Source organism: Mixophyes fleayi, chromosome 10 (genome assembly GCF_038048845.1).
Source record: "Mixophyes fleayi isolate aMixFle1 chromosome 10, aMixFle1.hap1, whole genome shotgun sequence".
Classification (NCBI taxonomy): domain Eukaryota; kingdom Metazoa; phylum Chordata; class Amphibia; order Anura; family Limnodynastidae; genus Mixophyes; species Mixophyes fleayi.
The window spans coordinates 55749233-55767146 of record NC_134411.1 but is presented as its reverse complement, the minus strand read 5'-3'; the positions used below and the strand labels follow the sequence as shown (position 1 = coordinate 55767146).

The following is a 17914-nucleotide window of genomic DNA, read 5'->3' as shown; positions in this document are numbered from 1 at the left end:
CCCTTGCACATAATTATAAAAACCAATAAAAAACATAACAAAAAAAATGTTTCGAGGTGATTAAAAAAACGTTTATAAGTTTGAAAGTTTATTAAATTGTTACATTTATTTTATAATTTGTAGTTTGAAAAAACCTTTGCGTGTGTTTTATTTTTTTCTAAATAAATGTGCAATAATGAGACATATTTGTTAGTAAAGTACACTATATGGACAAAAGAAATCGGACGCCTGACTGTTACACCAATAGGGACTGTAATGACATTGTATTCAAATACTTATACTTTAATATAGAGTTGGTCCCCCTTTTGCAGCGATAACAGCTTCCACTCTTCTTGAAAGACTTTCCACAAGTTGTTGGACTGTTTCTGGGGGAATTTGTACCGATTAATTCTGTAGAGCATTTATGAGGTCAGGCACTGATATTGGACGAAAAGGTCTGGCTCACAATCTCCATTCCAGTCCGACCAAAAAGTGTTCGATGGGGTTGAGGTCAGGGCTCTGTGTGGAGCAGTCAATTTCTTCAACACCGAACTCAGCAAACCATGTCTTTGCAGTCCTTGCTTTGTGCACTGGGGCCTAGTGTTATTGGAATAGAAAAGGGCCTTCCCCAAACTGTTGCCTCAAAGTTGGAAGCAGAGCATTGTCCAAAATGCATTAAGCATTAAGATTGCCCTTCACTGGAGATAAGGGGCCTAGCCCAAACCCTGGAAAACAGCCCCATATTATTATACCTCCTCCACCAAACTTCACAGTTGGTATAATGCAGTCGGGCATGTAACGTTCTCCCGATATACGCCAAACTCAGCCTCGCCCATCTGACTGCCAAACAGAGAGGCGTGATTTGTCACTCCACAGAACACATTTCCACTACTCCACAGTCCAGTGTCGGTGTGCTTTACACCACTCTATCCGATGCTTCCCATTGGTCCAGGCGATGTGAGGATTGCATGCAGCTGCTCGGCAATGGAAACCCATTTCATTGACCCATCTATATGATTTTACGTGGTCTTCTGCTTCGTGGCTGAGATGCTGTTGTTCCAAAATGCTTCCACTTTCTAATAATATCACTTACAGATGACTGTGAAATATCCAGCATCGATGAAATTTCACGAACCTTCTTATTGCAATGGTTGCATCCTATCAAGGTACCACGCTTGAAGTCACTGACCTCTTCTTCTCAGTAAGGAGATTACTGCGCGCAGCAGAAGCACTACAGAGAGCGACGGAAGAACACCTGCTGCCAGCCTCACGGGGAGGAAGGGGGCCTCACAGCTTTATATTATGCTCTATTGTATGTATCGGGTGGGGGGGGGGGGGCTCACATTACCCTTACCCTTAGGTGTAGCTATATAATTGTTCATTATTTTTTTACCATATCAATCTGATTAACAGTGTTAAGTACATGTTGTGACAGCATGGATAACAGAGGACATTACAGCCTTCTGTATTTATTCTGTCTTTATTATTTGATATGAATCATGTGAACTTAATTGTGTTAAGTCCATTTATTCATATTTGGAATTTGGTTATTTAAAAGACTTCTAATCGATCTGGACTTTTTATGTCAACTTGCACCACCAACATTCTTAAATAGAGCCGGGTGGATTACCTTGCAGTTATTGTTGATGTACAAATTTGTAATCTTCCCTTTTCCGGGACTCTATCAACCTCTTATCACATACACAGGAAGTAAGCTGCTCCTTCAACCCCTTCAACATCAAAAATGCTTGTAAAAGGTTAAAAGGAGGAATTGTTCTTCATAAACTTGGATTAGGAATCTCATTATACAGTTTTGGCCTCTATTGTTCTCCCTTGGACCCTAGTATACGTAGAGGCATTAGCTCAGCCGGGAATAGCTGCATGTGGGGAGAACTCTAATCTCTACCCATCACTAACCCATATTTCCATCTCTTCCAATATCGGGGAAAGCTGACCTAAAACTATCGCTACAGGAAGGGATTCCTACGTCTGATCATGCGTCTGATATGCAAGTACTCTTCTCTGCTGCCAATAATCTCTGCTCCATCAGGAGTTGTTCTCAGATCTGTGGATCAAACTGCTAGGAAGCTTAGGGCAGAGCAGTTGAGACCAGCAAGTAGGAATAGCATCACTGTGACAGTTTGACCTTAGATTCTTTATAGCACTCTAATGACAGCTTGGTGAGGACGTAGCATTGGTGTCTATAAGAGAGACAGCTTGGCCAGGAAATCATCTTCAAAGACATCCAGTGGACCCAAAGGTTTTTTTGCTCTGGCAACAGCAACATTCCACTCAGCTACAGCTTGGCCAGGACCTGTCTATAATGAGGGAAATAAGATTTATTAGCTTGGCTGGAGATTGCCGCAAGCGCTATTGTAGACCTGCCTTTAACATTGAAGGTATGGGACACTAACAGTTTGGCCTTAAGTATTCCCTCTCCACTGGTATACCATTGCTGTGCATCCATGACAACAGCATCAGGATCATGTCTCCAAACTACAGCTTGGCTGGGCAAAATTTGCCAGACTACTAGACATTTATAGCGGACAAGGTACAGTGATGAGCACTTGGGTTTTGATTTAAAGTGTGATATTTGTTGTTGGCTATTGATAACTTTTTATGTTCATCTTTTAAAATAAATAAATATAATGCGGTAGCCATCCTCTCTCTCTTTGACTGCGTTATTCAACATCCCTAGATACCAGGATTTCTGTCTGGGTTCCTACCCTAACGTCCGGACATCATCACACATATAAACAGTTAATTAGAAAATTGTGTTATGGTGTTGTGTGCAATGTTCATTACCATTTGACATATTTATTTTGTAATGTGCAATTGAATATAATTGGGGCATACCCAGGAAATTTTTTAATTTATCAAGACAGGACGGGGGGTAACTCATCATATCTCATCCAGGACAAAATTGTGCCTGGGCCATCATCTTGTCCTTTGCTTCCTTGGTACTTATGGGGCTCAATTAATTGATGGAGGAGGGCAGGGCTGCTGAGAGAAATCGTGGGCCCTAGTGCATCCACCTCTTTGGCCCCCCTTTTGCTGTAACTTTGAGGTGCTACTGTTCAGCCCCCACTCAACTTCAGCGGTATGCACAGCATTTGAAAAATCTAATGCATGCAGCCTGGGTTAGGTGTCACCATGCGTACCAATAATTTTATTTAATGTTCTCTAACATTTAATGTGACTCAGACCCCACACCATTTTGTTACACCTGAAGGAGGTTCTGTACCATTTCATTTTCCCAAGTTCCTTCTCTGATTATTAACTCAGTTTATATGTGTGTTTCTGAGTATAAAACTGAAAGTCCCTCTGTGACTCTGCCAGGAATTAAATAACTGCATTACACTTAGCAGGATAGTTGGTTACCACAGTTGAAAGCTAGATAGACCAATGACACAAATTGTCATGTAGCTTCACACAGTTTAGCTTATTACAAAAAATTGTATTTTAGTGTTGCTTGATGTCTGAAATGGCTTCCAACCATGAACTGTTAGTCTAAATAAAAAAAAAGTTACTAACAATGACATCCAAATGATTTCTTACAATAATTCTAATTCCCAGTATATGCATAGTATGGTTCATAGGAAATGAGTGAACAGATGGTAAATAGGATGGCAAGTATTTTTATTGCTCACATATTTTCAAAGTTTACTATATGCTCTTTACATGCTTAGTTGGCAGCAACAGTCTGGTCCAACCAGCCGCGGAGCTCGGTGACACGGGCATAGACAGCTGGGGTAGACGTTGAACAGGAGCTGCTTCCCCAAGACACAATACCGACCAATGTCCAAGCACCATCTTTCTGGCAAACAAGGGGTCCACCGGAATCACCCTACATTGAAACAGAGAGTTTGGATTACTGAGTTGTTTTTTTTAAATAAAGAATCTTTGAGACATAGGAGTACTGTTGATTTACCTATCAAGTCATGTAAACAGTGAAGCAATAATTAGGCAAACCTAGGAAGTTGTCACGTGCAACAGATTTTTTTATTTTGGGGGGGTGGGGGGTAATATGTTCAGAATTCATTGAAAATGCAAACATTCTTGATGCAGAAGTCTAAAGTGGCTTATAATAATGGCTATGGTAGCTTGTATATGGGATGGGATTACTGCCCTTCCAGTTGCTAATGTTGGAAGTAGTTGGACTGGGCTTGCCCCTGCTTTTAACTTAACTGCGGAATTCATTCCGCAACAATGTTTAGAGTATTGTCCCTTTAACATCTCATCTGTCAAGTTGCAATCTTGTCTGAAAAAAATTGTCTTCCTGTTCTAATAATTTTTCTGCTCTATTTGCTTTACTGTCACCCAGCCCATTTTTGCTAGCCAAGCTTAGAAAACACCAGCCATTTGGCAAGTCTAAATGCAGCTTTCAGTTCTGCAGAGAAGCACACATTTATTATTTCTATTGCTTTGCTTTAGAACCCTTATCGCTCAAGAAAAATTGCCTTAATTTGACTACAGACATTGTTTTGTATGTGACTTTCCCCTTTATTGGCTTGTGACAAATGTCAAGGATGCAGGCATAAATTAGCTACATTTCGAAAAAAATGCTCCCCTATTCCTAGCAAAGGAATATGCAGAACTACTTAGTAACACCGTCCAACATAATACATCCAAAATATAAAGCTGGCAGCCAGGGCCGGCGCTCCCATTAGGCAGCCTTAGGCAGCTGCCTAGGGCGCCGGCCTCTGGAGGGCGGCACTAAGGACTTCTTTATACATAAATAATGCGGGCCGAGGACAGATCGCCTGCCCGCCCGAACGCCCGCCCGAACGCCCGCCCGAACACCCGCCCGCAATAATGCGGTGCTGCACTGTAGCAGCACCGCATTTTGAAATTTACCTGGCGCCTAGTTCCCGGCTTCTGGCGCCGGGTAGTGACGTCACGCCACTGCCGCTGCGAGTGTAGAGTGTAGAGGAGCAGAAGACAGAGAAAGAAGCAAGCAAGAAGAGAAAGGAAAGAAAATGAAGAAACTAAGGTGAGTACAGGAAAGAGGAGGCTACAGAAAACAGGAGAGGACGGGGGACGGATGCTATACATATGGGGGAGAGAACGGAGGCTACATAAAGGGGGGGGGATGGAGGCTACAGTAAGGAGGCAGAATGGTGGCTATACAAGGAGTGGGGGATGGAGGCTACAGCAAGGAGGGAGAATGGAGGCTATACAAGGAGGGGGGGATGGAGGCTATACAAGGAGGGGGGGGATGGAGGCTACAGCAAGGAGGCAGAATGGTGGCTATAGAAGGAGGGGGGATGGAGGCTACAGCAAGGAGGCAGAATGGTGGCTATACAAGGAGTGGGGGATGGAGGCTACAGCAAGAAAGGAGAATGGAGGCTATACAAGGAGGGGGGGATGAAGGCTATACAAGGAGGGGGGGATGGAGGCTACAGCAAGAAGGGAGAATGGAGGCTATACAAGGAGGGGGGGATGGAGGCTATACAAGGAGGGGGGGATGGAGGCTACAGCAAGGAGGCAGAATGGTGGCTATACAAGGAGGGGGGATGGAGGCTACAGCAAGGAGGGAGAATGGTGGCTATACAAGGAGGGGGGATGGAGGCTACAGCAAGGATGGAGAATGGAGGCTATACAAGGAGGGAGAATGGAGGCTATACAAGGAGGGAGAATGGAGGCTATACAAGGAGGGAGAATGGAGGCTATACAAGGGGGGAATGGAGGCTATACAAGGGGGGGAATGGAGGCTATACAAGGGGGGGGGAAATGGAGGCTATACAAAGGGGGGGAATGGAGGCTATACAAAGGGGGGGAATGGAGGCTATACAAGGGGGGGAATGGAGGCTATACAAGGGGGGGGGAAATGGAGGCTATACAAAGGGGGGGAATGGAGGCTATACAAAGGGGGAGAGAGAACAGAGGCTACAGAAAGGGGGCGAGAGGAGAGAACAGAGGCTACAAAAAGGGGGGAAGAATGGAGGCTACAAAAAGAGGGGGATAATGGAGGCTACAAAAAGGGGGGAAGAATGGAGGCTACAAAAAGGGGGGGAGAATGGAGGCTACAGAAAGGGGGGGGGGAATGGAGTATATAGAAAGGGGAGAGAATGGAGGATACAGAAAGGGGGGAATGAATGCTACAGAAAGGGGGAGAATGGATGATACAGTAAATGTGTGTGGGGGAGAATGGATGCTACAGAATATTGGGGAGGGGGAGGAGGCTGGAGAAAATAGGGAATTGGGGGATAACAATTAGAAATGTCCTTGAGTTAGAGACTCTGGGGTCTTGTACTAAAATAGTGTCATGACAAAATGCAGCTATGCATAATGAAGCACAGCTTTAATTCACCTTGCTGGGGCTACTCTAGGATAGTTAAGGAACCATTTATGTGTTTTAGTATTTGCCCTCTATTTGGCTCTCCTCTGTTGCCCTCTATTAGTATAATTAATTTTACATCTGCAGAATACATTAACAAATGCAAATAAAATAGAACGGTCTAGATTATCTGTCATTTAGATTACCTTTCTCTATTTATTTGCATGTGTTAGTATATTTAATATATCATCTACAGAATACATTAATAGACAGCAACAGAGGAGAGCAAAGTAGTGGGCAGGGGGGCATGTGAGTAAATCTGGTGTTATGCGGCTGGCATATGTGACACAAGCTGATGGGCAAGGGGTGACATATGTGAGAACAGCTAGTGGGCAGATGGGCATGTGTGAGTGAAGTTGGTGGGCAGGGTGGTACATGTCAGTGTGTAACAGGTGAGTGATGTCATGTTTTCTTTTCTTTCCTTTGTTTTGTTCTGAAGTCTAGCATTTGGAGCCTCCCCTCTAGATATCCTGGTGTTGCTCCTGGGCAGCAGTGAAGCCTGGACAGCATTCTGCATCAGACATCAGTGCTGCGTCAGACATCTGGACTGCATCCTAGCCAGCCAAGAGGAGGTAAGAGTTATTATTTTTAGTGTGTTAGGGGCTGGGAAAATAGATTTTTTTTTTTTTGGGGGGGGGGGGGGGGGGGGGGCGGCAAGCTTCAGCTTTGCCTAGGGTGCTGGGCAACCTTGCACCGGCCCTGCTGGCAGCACACAGGCCAGTCCCACTTTTCATGTTTCTGGTCCAAATGGGGTCCTGTTAGTGGAATCAGAAGATGACCACACACACATAGACCGATAGCAGTCATCTTCAATCTGCACTTTCCAATGCAATAAAAAAATAATCCAATCTATAGTGATCAAATTTATTTTGAGCATTGTACCCATTTTAATGCTATGTGCCGACAATTTTGTCATATGTGTGGATAACTTAAGGGATCTTGAATTGCAAGTTAAGAAATGTTAACATTATAAGTCATATGGAGTCAATGTTCCCTATGTTATATAGTACTTCTTATTTAAATATCAATACAAAGTAAAGGTGCTTAAAATAGTGTTACCTGTATATATGCAGTATATATATGTATATATAAATCTTTAAATAGTAGCATATACATTTGAAACAGGTTCAGAAATTACCTGTTTCCTGTTCAGATGCATAAAAGTAATTTCCCAAACAAAGACCTTTTGATAAACTTATCAGCCTGAAGTAGAGTATCCTTGCATTCTGTATTATAACTTATTATGTCAGTTGGTAATATAATAGTGTTTTGGTTTCGCAGACCTGTTACCAAAAGTAACAATTACATTCCTATTACAATTTATGCAATAACCTGTACTGAATTAATTCATTAATGTTAAAAAAATATCCTTTTCATTAATGAAATAACCCAGCCCATTGGAAGGAAGGGCTTATATTGGAAATTGTGCATTAACAGTAAACACTTCAGATTATTTTTACATGAAGCCTCTTTTATTTTAGACAAAATCTTCTTTTAACCTGAAAGAAAGCTTGTACTCATGCATGCTACAAATATTGTGATTTATCATCATCAACAGAGGCTTATCAGCAGGAACTGTAAGTACCATCTAGTATAAATTCTCCTTGAACTTATTGATATTAAAGTACCAGTAACCCCAAATCTTAACTATTCCCTTTAACACCAATGCCCCCTCCTGCCACTACTTTATGGATCAGAAGATTGGCGGTGATTTCAACGTGGCAGGACACATCTAATGGATGTGCTCCATTCACACTATTAGTGCAGGATTCATACTCCCCTCCACACTACTGTATAATGGAAAATGGATGGGCAATTCACCCTGTCAGCCAGGTGAGTGAATGGGCAAAGGCCAAGCATGGAGAGTACCTACTTGCAAATTTAGAGTCTCACTTCACATTATAACTGATCATCCTCCTAGCTCTGTTAACAAATTTTCCCATTCCATTTCTGTACACTGTAGAAGCTAAAATAGCAATACAGAACAGTCTCTTTTTAAGTAAGTAGATACAAACCATGCAAGAAGAGGATCCAGCAGCTCCAGCACAGACCATGACATCACTGATGTTGCTACCCCAATAATTCCTACACTGAGCATTGGAAATCACAGGCAGAGCAGTCTGCTGCAGTTTGCTGGGTGTAGACAATGCTATGTACAGAAAGATAGAAAACACTTTCAGCTACATTATGAGTTGCCGTCATTTATCAATATATTATAATTTGGGAAAGACTCAAATCAAATGAATAATTTATTAATTCAATTGTCAAGTAACTATTTAAATCTTTTAACACAGAATATTACATTAATTCTACTGAAAAACATATACATAAATTAAAGTTGGGCAGGAAAAAACAGATAATGTTCAATATTGATAAATGCAAATAAATCCATCTAACACACGGTAGCATTTATTCTACTTATACATTAAACTGGACACAACTGGGAAAATCTGAGATTGATTAGGATTTAGCACATTATGCTGAGGAGCAGCAATGGGTATCTGGGAACTAGGGCAAGGACAGTTCAGCCTTGTGATGCATAAAAAGAGGAAGAGCTGCATATGGAGCACACCTAATTCTACCATTGTATAAACCATTTAGTAGAATGCATCCTGAGTATTGGGCGTAGTTTTTGGCCCCTCTATAAAAAGAACAGTTGAACTAGTGGTTTTAACCCACAGGACAAACAGCCAGAGAAAAATATGATACAAGCAAAATACTGCCTGAAAACATGTACATAACATCTTCGCAGGTATTGATCAGCAATTTAATTGCTTGCCTGACGGGTGCAGGAGAAATAGCATAGACTTCTATGAAGTTTTTATTGTTTCGGTGGTATTACAGTTGGACATGAATACTGTATGCCATGCTATTAAAAAAAGCATAAAATCCACATGTGGGACATCATTTAGGCAAATCCACTTAATTTTCACAAAATACCATTTAAAATATGCTGTGTTTTCCTGGAGAAAAACAAATCAGTGGAAAAATCACTTGATTGACATCAGCAGTTACTTTGAGATGTCAGAAATGGGCTACTTTATTAATAAATGATGGAATAAAATTCCAAAGGTAGGCTAATCTGATTTGTTAAATTAGTAGAGTGTTTTACAGGTGGCTTAATTAATATGTATAAATTTACAATATATAGGGTCAATACAGAGATTAATGTAACACACTTTTCATATCCAAGTGAATGTTACTGGCAAGAGAACAGTCACTGCAACTGGAAAGAAGATGTTTTTCACGACTTGGAATGGGGTAGACACTGTAAAATTAGTCATTCTCTCAAGGAAAGGCAGCAGGATTCCTAATTGGAGGTAAGATGGACTGGAAGCATTTCTTACAAAGAAAGTTATCTGTAGCTGCAACTATGAAATTTGAAATGATTGATCGAAGCAAATAAAGTAAGTGCCAGCGTTTGTTTTTATTTCTTTTGCCTTTTAATGGCAGATGTCTTTTATCAATATTCATTGCCTATATAAGGAACATTGAGCCACTAATTGGAGAATGTATATCAAAAAATACATCACTGGTTCTCACCATTGTATCTGGTCTTTCCCCATCCACTAGTAACACAGATACGACCATCATCATATGCCTCACCGGGGTTAGAAAGGCACACTGGAGATACAGTGCTACCAAAAACAGCAGGACTAGCAAGTTTAACCAGAGAAATATCATTATTGATGGTGTTGGAGTTCCAGTTGGGGTGAGTAAATACCTTTATTGGATAAAAAACAAGCGAGTGTTAATTATAGTATGTAAATAAAAAATATTGAATAGAAATCTTATTATATATTTGGCTATACTTTTAGACAGTGCTTGACTACTCTCCAACTCTTTCTATCCCCATAATATACATGGGCAATGCTGCGTGCACTACTGTTAGGTGCACGCAGCTCTCCCTTTTCAAGCAGAGCTGTGTGAAGCGGAAATGGGGTCCAGCCACCTCAATTATACAGTGCCCCAGGCTTGGAGGGGGGTTTCCAGGCACTAACAAACCTATGCATGCCAGAGTCATCAACTGGCCTCCAATCTCCCTCACTGTCAATAACACCACTATACCCTCTGTGTTGCATAAAATTTAATTCCTCATTATGTTTATGATGAGGATAGGAGGAGCAGATTCCTGAAGCAAATTAAGGCACAATAAATGTGGACTTCAAACCATATCACAAAATAAAGGGTTTAAAATAAGTGTCTTAAATTTAAAAAATAAATAAATTACTGTCTGCTTTTTCGGGTAATGGCACAAAAATTTTACACTTTATTTATACACTAACATTTAAAGCTCAGCTAGGACAAGAACTACCACAATTATAAATCTTGTACTTGTAATCAGGTGTAATCATGTGCCTGCAATTACAGGTTCTTTTTATCAAGTGCCTGTAATTGCGAATAGCGAAGTACATTTCTCATAGATCTGTCAGGCCCATCCCCGTTGATAGGACCCGAGGAATGAATGACAAGCCAACATTTTAAACACAATAATGGAAAAGATCCGTGAGTGACGTGAGTTCGCCCACATGTGCTGTGAGAATCACAGTGCAGAGTAATACACATACTTACTTTACTTTACTTTTACGAATAGTTTCAAAGTTTTCCAAGGAGATGCCCTACCCCAATTCTATATATGTCTCCAGATTAGAATTGTAACTGCCCCTCCAATGCAATATGCTTTGTCCCATGTGACATAATTATTTTTAATTACATTTACTTTCCTTACTGACTGAATCCCAACTCCAGACCAATAAGGCATGTTTTGGATTCAAACTCATGACCCCAGTGCTATGAGGCAGAAGTGCTAACCACTAAGGCAACGTGCTGACATGAACGTCCAGACATATTGGGGACAACGCTTACAGTTGGCCTAAACTGATTTTCACATATTACAAGGCCTTACCCAAATACCTCCTATAATACGTCTCCCTAATCTGTCACTAATTAGATGTTCTTATTATTTATCATGAAAATAAATAATAATTTAGTACTTATTTAGACAGTTAATGAAATTTCCACATTCCTAAGGCAAACCCAAACATTGTTACAGGCCACTTGAAAGTGATGTGTGTATGTCATTTTTTTTATCCTTTTGTTAAAGATTATCTTTATATCTGCTGAAAAATGCATGTCTCACAATTATCTGCCTACATGTATATAATTTTGAAGCAGGTAGAACTTTTAACAATAAGCTTGTGTAATTTTTATTCCAACAGAATCATGAATGCCAAAGGGAGGTTGAGGCGGAGGTTGTGGAGGAGGTGGCGACGGTGGAGGAGGTGGTGGAGGCTCCTGCGACTGCCACACAGGCGGTGGAGGAGGTGGCCAAGGACAGACAGGAGATTGAGGCAATGGTAGAATGTAAGTATTGACATTAAACCCTTTTCATATTTTTATTCATTATTTTTATTTTTATTCCTTTTGAGGCGCATTGTAGTTGGCTAAAATCTCTGACTTACCACATGCCATGTACCTGATACCTAGTTATACATTCCACAGGTTTCGACCATGATGGCCCTAATAATTGTTTGGGTTAAATCAAATCAACCCTGCCCCCTGGCCACCGGGGGGGGGGGGGGGGGGGTATTAGTCCTGTGGCTGCTAATGTGTTTAGCATCCCTTCAGCCTTTGCAGACAGTGTAAAGTTACGTCACACTTTACACCTCTGCTGATTCCTTCAAACAACACCCCAAGAAGTAATTAATGTATGATAAATAACGTAAGCATGCTAATTGTGTTTTTTTCCCCCTTGTTTTTCACAGCCACAGAAGACACCAGAACTGGGAAGGGGAACCCTCCATCAGTGGGCTCCCTCATGGAAAAAAATTCTAAATATAATAAAAGAATTAAAAAATACCAAAAATTGCAAAAGAAAACAATTTTAGCCTTAAATAAATTTTATAGTTCTTTTTAATTTTTAATTTGGGTTTGTTTTGTTATTTGCTTTTTAACTTGTCTTTGTTATTTCATTTTTTTTATTAAAAAATTAAAACAATGTGAGTTTGTTTGTTTTAATGTACATATAAAACATGTCTTCTTTTGACTTTTGCAAATAATGATTGCACATTAAACAAATACATTAAGTTTTATATTACATGAGTCCAAACATGGTTTGGGCAAGGTTCAAAGTTCCTTTTCTCGTAACTTTATTTTCCTTATTCAGGCCCACAAAGTACACACAAATAAGGCCATGGTTGGGAATTGAACTCATGACCTCAGTGCTAGCCACTAAGCCACCATGGTGCTCAAGTGTTGGCTGCATAGATTTTTAGGGAAGTTGACATATATAACATAAAAATGGTATATGAGGAAAAGGTTTGGCAGACAATAGTTGCATTTAATCTCAAAGGAGCCTGTCCCCTTCAAATCAACCCCGCCTACCCCCTCCAAGTGTTAGGCATTCATAGTAATAGATGTGCAGTATGCAGATACTGTGAATGAATGTGTCCTGTGGGCCAGAATCATTTTTCCAAGAAAACATTGTCATACATAAAAAATGTTCCTAAGCCTAACAAAATTGCATTTGAGGTGGAGGTACATCTAAAATATGAGGACAGATTTATAATTGTGGTAGAGTGTGTCGATTCAGGCCCACAAGCTGCACACAGATGCTATGGCCATGTTTGGTATTCGAACTCATGACACAAGCGTTGGGAGACAGAAGTGCTAACCACTAAGGTAACATGCTGATCTTAACTCCCATATATTTTTAGTAATAATGAAGTTTGTGAGGAGGGTAGCAGGTATCCCCAAACTTTAGCATACTCCCCTTCTTATGAGGGCAATGAATGAGGTGGTCTTTATACACATTTCCTAGGAAGATGTGGTGGACTTTTCCACCCCACTTCCCTATGCTTTGATGAAAGCACTCTAGCCCTTCCCTGACCTGTGTGTGTGTTTGCAATTAATATTAACAACAACACTTTATATTCATTTTTCCAATGATAATGAATAATTATACAAATGCTATTGCGAATAATTAGGTAACAACAATTCTACACAATACACTCCAGATTGTGTAGTAACATTTGTAAACAAACCCTTCACCTCCCACTTTTCCCCGTTCCGTAATACGGATTTATATTTAAATAAAAAACTGTTAGTAATCTGAGTTAACAACTTATTAAGTTCTATGGTTGTTCTTATCTCCATGTTGCGTATTTTTATCCATTGTGGAACCTACTTAAGTAGGGATTCATCTTCGCTCGTATATGGACTTCCGTTCGTTGTTGAATCGCTACTTTCTTATCTCCCCAATATTATTCGCAACTTCTGCACAAGATAAGATCGCTAATGAATCAGGCCCTATATTCATAATTTTTTATTATATCTATTGTGCCCCTCGCCGGGTCTCTGGTTCTTCTAAACCAAGACCCGGTTCACTCACCCCTCTGCCCGCGTCCGTGCAGCGCCGCGGCCGGCTGACATCTTAGGAATGAGGTTTAAAGATTTCCCTCTCTCCTCATTGGCCCGCAGACTGCCTCTCCCTATTTAAGGCACCCTCTACCTACTCCCAGTGCCTGTTCTTGGTCCTCACTCTGCTAAGGTAGCTGTGCTTCACTCCCCTCCTGGTTACCTTACCTGCAGTCCACAGTTCTCCTCAGCGTCTCCTGTTGCCTTACCTGTTGTCCGCAGAACATCTCCACCATTCTAGTGGTAATAACCTGCAGTCCGCAGATCATCTCAGCACCTCCTGTTACCTTACCTGCAGTCCGCAGATCATCTCAGCATATCCTGTTACCTTACCTGCTGTTCGCAGAACATCTCCACCATTCCAGTGGTAATAACCTGCAGTCCGCAGATCATCTCAGCATGACCTGTTACCTTACCTGCAGTCCGCAGATCATCTCAGCACCTCCTGGTACCTTACCTGCTGCCCGCAGACCATCTCCCAGTATAGCTGAATGTCCGTTGATTCTGCTATACTCTCCCAAGGACCGCGACCTGTGTAGCGGAAGCCCCTAAACCAATACCCTCTTGCAGGGGTTCCTGGAGAGCCGCTGAGTTTGACTCCACACCTCTGGTGAGTAAACAACTATTGGCAGGACTTGGGTTGAGCCTCCTAGTGCCCGTGACATATTGGTTGGTCAATTAAAGTTCAATTTCTATGATATATTATATATATGAACATATATTTAGAATATATGTGCATACATATATTAATGGGCCTTGATAAACTATCATCTTAATTGTATAAGCTATCTGTATGGAATAATCCGTTGTCCAATACTCTTACCTCTTACTTTAAGTTAGACAAACTACTTATTATTAGGCCCAAATAGTTTTATGTGCCCACCATTACATTCTTAATAACAATTGTGTGAAATATTTTTATATATATATATATATATATATATATATATATATATATATATATATATATATATATAAAAACAAAAGTATTCAGTGTTTCGATGGGGTTGAGGTCAGGGCTCTGTGCAGACCAGACAAGTTCATCCATTCTGAACTCATCAAGCCACGTCTTTGTAGTCTTTGTTTTGTGCACTGGGAAACAGTCATGTTGGAATTCCCCGAACTTTTGCCACAAAGTTGGAAGCATAGCATTGTCCAAAATGACTTGCTATGCTGAAGCATTAAGTTTGGCCTTCGCTGGAGATATGAGTCCTAGCCCAAACACTGAAAAACAGCCCCATACCATTATCCCTCATCCACCAAACTTCACAGTTGGTATAATGCATCAGGCATGTAACATTCTCTCGGCATCCACCAAACTCAGACTCGCTCATCTGACTGCCAGAGAATGTGATTTGTCACTCCACATAATCAGTTTCCACTGCTCCACAGTCCAGAGTCGGTGTGCTTTACACCACTCCATCCTACTCTTGGCATTGGTCTTAGTGATGTGAGTCTTGCATGCAGCTGCTCAGCCATGGAAACCCATTCCATTAAGCTCCAGACGCACAGTTTTTGTGCTCACATTAATGCCAGTGGAAGTTCGGAACTCTTCAGCTTTGCAATCAGCAGAGCATTGGCGACTTTTACGCACCATGTGCCTTAGCAGTCGTTGACCCCGCTCTGTGATTTTATGTCGTCTTTTGCTTTGTGGCTGAGTTGCTGTTGTTCCTAAATGCTTTCAATTTCTAATAATATCACTTACTGTTGACTGTGGAATATCCAGCAGGGATGAATTTAAAAAACCGTTTTATTGCAAAGGAGGCATCCTATTACAGTACCACACTTGAAGTCACTGAGCTCTTCAGAACAAACCATTTTGTATTACAAATGTTTCCAAATGGAGACTGCATAGCTAGGTGCTTGATTTTATACACCTCTGGTAACGGGTCTGATTTAAACACCTTAATTCAATAATTAACAGGTGTGGCCAAATACTTTTGTCTATATAGTGTATATATACATAGATTCCAGGTGAGGCGGCACTCAAAGATTTAAGACAAATTGTAGTTGCATCAAAAGGGACATTAGGAAGTTATCAGCTCATTCAGCCGCTTCAATGTCACAAATACTTGTAAGAGGTCAAAATGAGGAATTGCTCTTCATTAACTGGGATTAGGAATCTCAATACAAGTTTTGGCATCTATTGTTTTCCCTTGGACAATAGTATACCTGAAGGCACAAGCTCAGCCGGGGAGAGCTATATGTGGGGAGAATCCTAATCCCTACCCATCACCAACCCATATTTCCATCTCTTTCAAACCCGAGTAAAGTTGACCTAAAACTACCGCTACAAGAAGGGATTTCTTGCGTCTGATCCTGCATCTGATACGCAAGTACTCTTCTCCGCTGCCAAGAATCTTTGCTCCATCAGGAGTTACTCTGAGATCTGTGGTCTAAACTGCTAGGGAGCTATGGGCAGAGCGGTTGTTACCAGCGAGTAAGAATAGGATCGCTGTGAGAGTTTGACCTTAGATTTCTCTCTATGGATAGCTTGGCCAGGATGTAGCATTGGGGTGTATTAGAGAGACAGCTTGGCCAGGAAATCATCTTCAAATACATCCGGTGGACCCAAAGGCTTTGTTGCTCTGGCAACAGCCTGAGCACCACATTCATTCCACTCAGCTTCAGCTTGGCCAGGACCTGTCTATATTGAGGGAATAGGATTGCCTCAAGTGTTGTTGGAGACTTGCCTTTAACATTGAAGGTATGGGACACTAATAGTTTGACATTAAGTATTCCCTCTGTACTGGTATAGCATTGCTGTGCATCCATGATAACAGCTTCAGGATCACTTCTCCAAACTACAACTTGGCGGGCCACAAATTGCCAGACTACTAACATTTATAGCGGAGCGGACAAGTTACAGTGGATTCTACATATCTTATGTATTGACTTAGCAGCTTGGTCGGGCACTGAGGTACTCACAATGTACTGGTGTACCTTCCATGCAATTTTTCCAGCAACTGCCTCAGTACCCTACATTACACTGCATCTTGGTCAGGAAATGGCTTTGCATAGCTGGGTCCATATTAAGAACTGTCTATCCATTTGTATAGCTGTTAAGATTTAAACGCACTGGGAGGTCATTGAGTATAGTTTGAAGTGTGGTGAGCACTTGGGGTTTGATTTAGAGTGTGATATTTGTAGTTGGCTATTGATATCATTTTATGTTCATCTTTTATAATAAATATAGCATTGTATCCATCCTCTCTCTTTTTGACTGTGTGATCCAAAATCCCTAGATACCAGGATTTCCCTGTGGGTTCCTACTATAACGTCCTGACATCATCAAACATAATAACAGTTATTAGCAAATTGTGTTAGGGTGTTGTGTGCATTGCTCATTATTATTTGTCATATATATGTTGTAATGTGCAATTGAATATATTTGGGGCATATGCAGAAAAGTTTTGAATTGATCAAGACAGGACGGGGGTTTACTCATCATATCTCATCCAGGACAAAACTGTGCCTGGGCCATCATCTTGTCCTTTTCTTCCTTGGAACTTAATTAACAGACTGTGGGGCTCCATTAATTGATAGAGGAGGAAAGGGCTGCTGAGAGAAATTGTGGGCCCTTGTACATCCACCTCTTTGACCCCCCCTTTTGCTGAAACTTTGAGGTGCCACTGTTTAGTCCCCACCCACCTTCAGTGGCATGCACATCTTTTGAAAAATCTAATGCATGCACCATGTGGACCAATAGGCAATTTAACTTTCTTCAACATTTAATGTGACTCAGACCCTACACCCTTTTGTTACCCCTGAAGGAGGTTCTGTACCTTTTTAGAAATGAAAATAAGTAAAAATATTTTTCCTCAAGTGCCTTCTCTGATTAGTAACTCATTTTATATGTGTGTGTCTGTGTATAACTGAAAATCCCTCTGTGACTCTGTCAGGAATGAAATAGCTGTATTACACTCAGCAGGATAGTTGGTTACCACAGTTGAAAGCTAGATAGACCAATGCAACTAATTGTCATGTAGCTTCACACAGTTTAGCTTATTACAAAAAATTGTATTTTACTTAAATACTTGCTTAATCTCTCAAATGGCTTCAAACCATGAACTGTTAGTGTAAATAAAAAAAGTTACTAACAAATGATTTCTTACAATAATTCTAATTACCAGTATATGCATAGTATGGTTCATAGGAAATGAGTGAACAGATGGTAAA

At 40.9% G+C, this 17914-nt stretch overlaps 1 protein-coding gene across 1 annotated transcript; it reads right to left on the bottom strand.

Annotated features, from left to right (window-relative positions):
• Positions 1–3601: 3601 nt before the first annotated feature.
• On the bottom strand, positions 3602–13971 carry LOC142103372 (chymotrypsin B-like). The gene is made up of 5 exons (XM_075187435.1): positions 13945–13971; positions 10897–10938; positions 9863–10043; positions 8335–8468; positions 3602–3826 (listed from the first exon to the last, which is right to left on the bottom strand). The coding sequence occupies exons 1-5, from the start codon at positions 13969–13971 to the stop codon at positions 3665–3667; spliced, it is 546 nt and encodes a 181-aa protein (XP_075043536.1). The 3' UTR covers positions 3602–3664.
• Between the last annotated feature and the right edge of the window lie 3943 nt (positions 13972–17914).

Bases quoted from the DNA above. Each gene is read 5' to 3' on its own strand.
- LOC142103372 (XM_075187435.1), bottom strand. From the start codon at position 13,971: ATGGTGGAGATGTTCTGCGGACAACAG. The intron at 10,044-10,896 runs GTAAAGTAAGTA...TATCCAATAAAG, and splicing joins AAACTATTCGTAAAAGTAAA to GTATTTACTCACCCCAACTG. The intron at 3,827-8,334 runs GTTTGTATCTAC...GTTTCAATGTAG, and splicing joins CTGGATCCTCTTCTTGCATG to GGTGATTCCGGTGGACCCCT.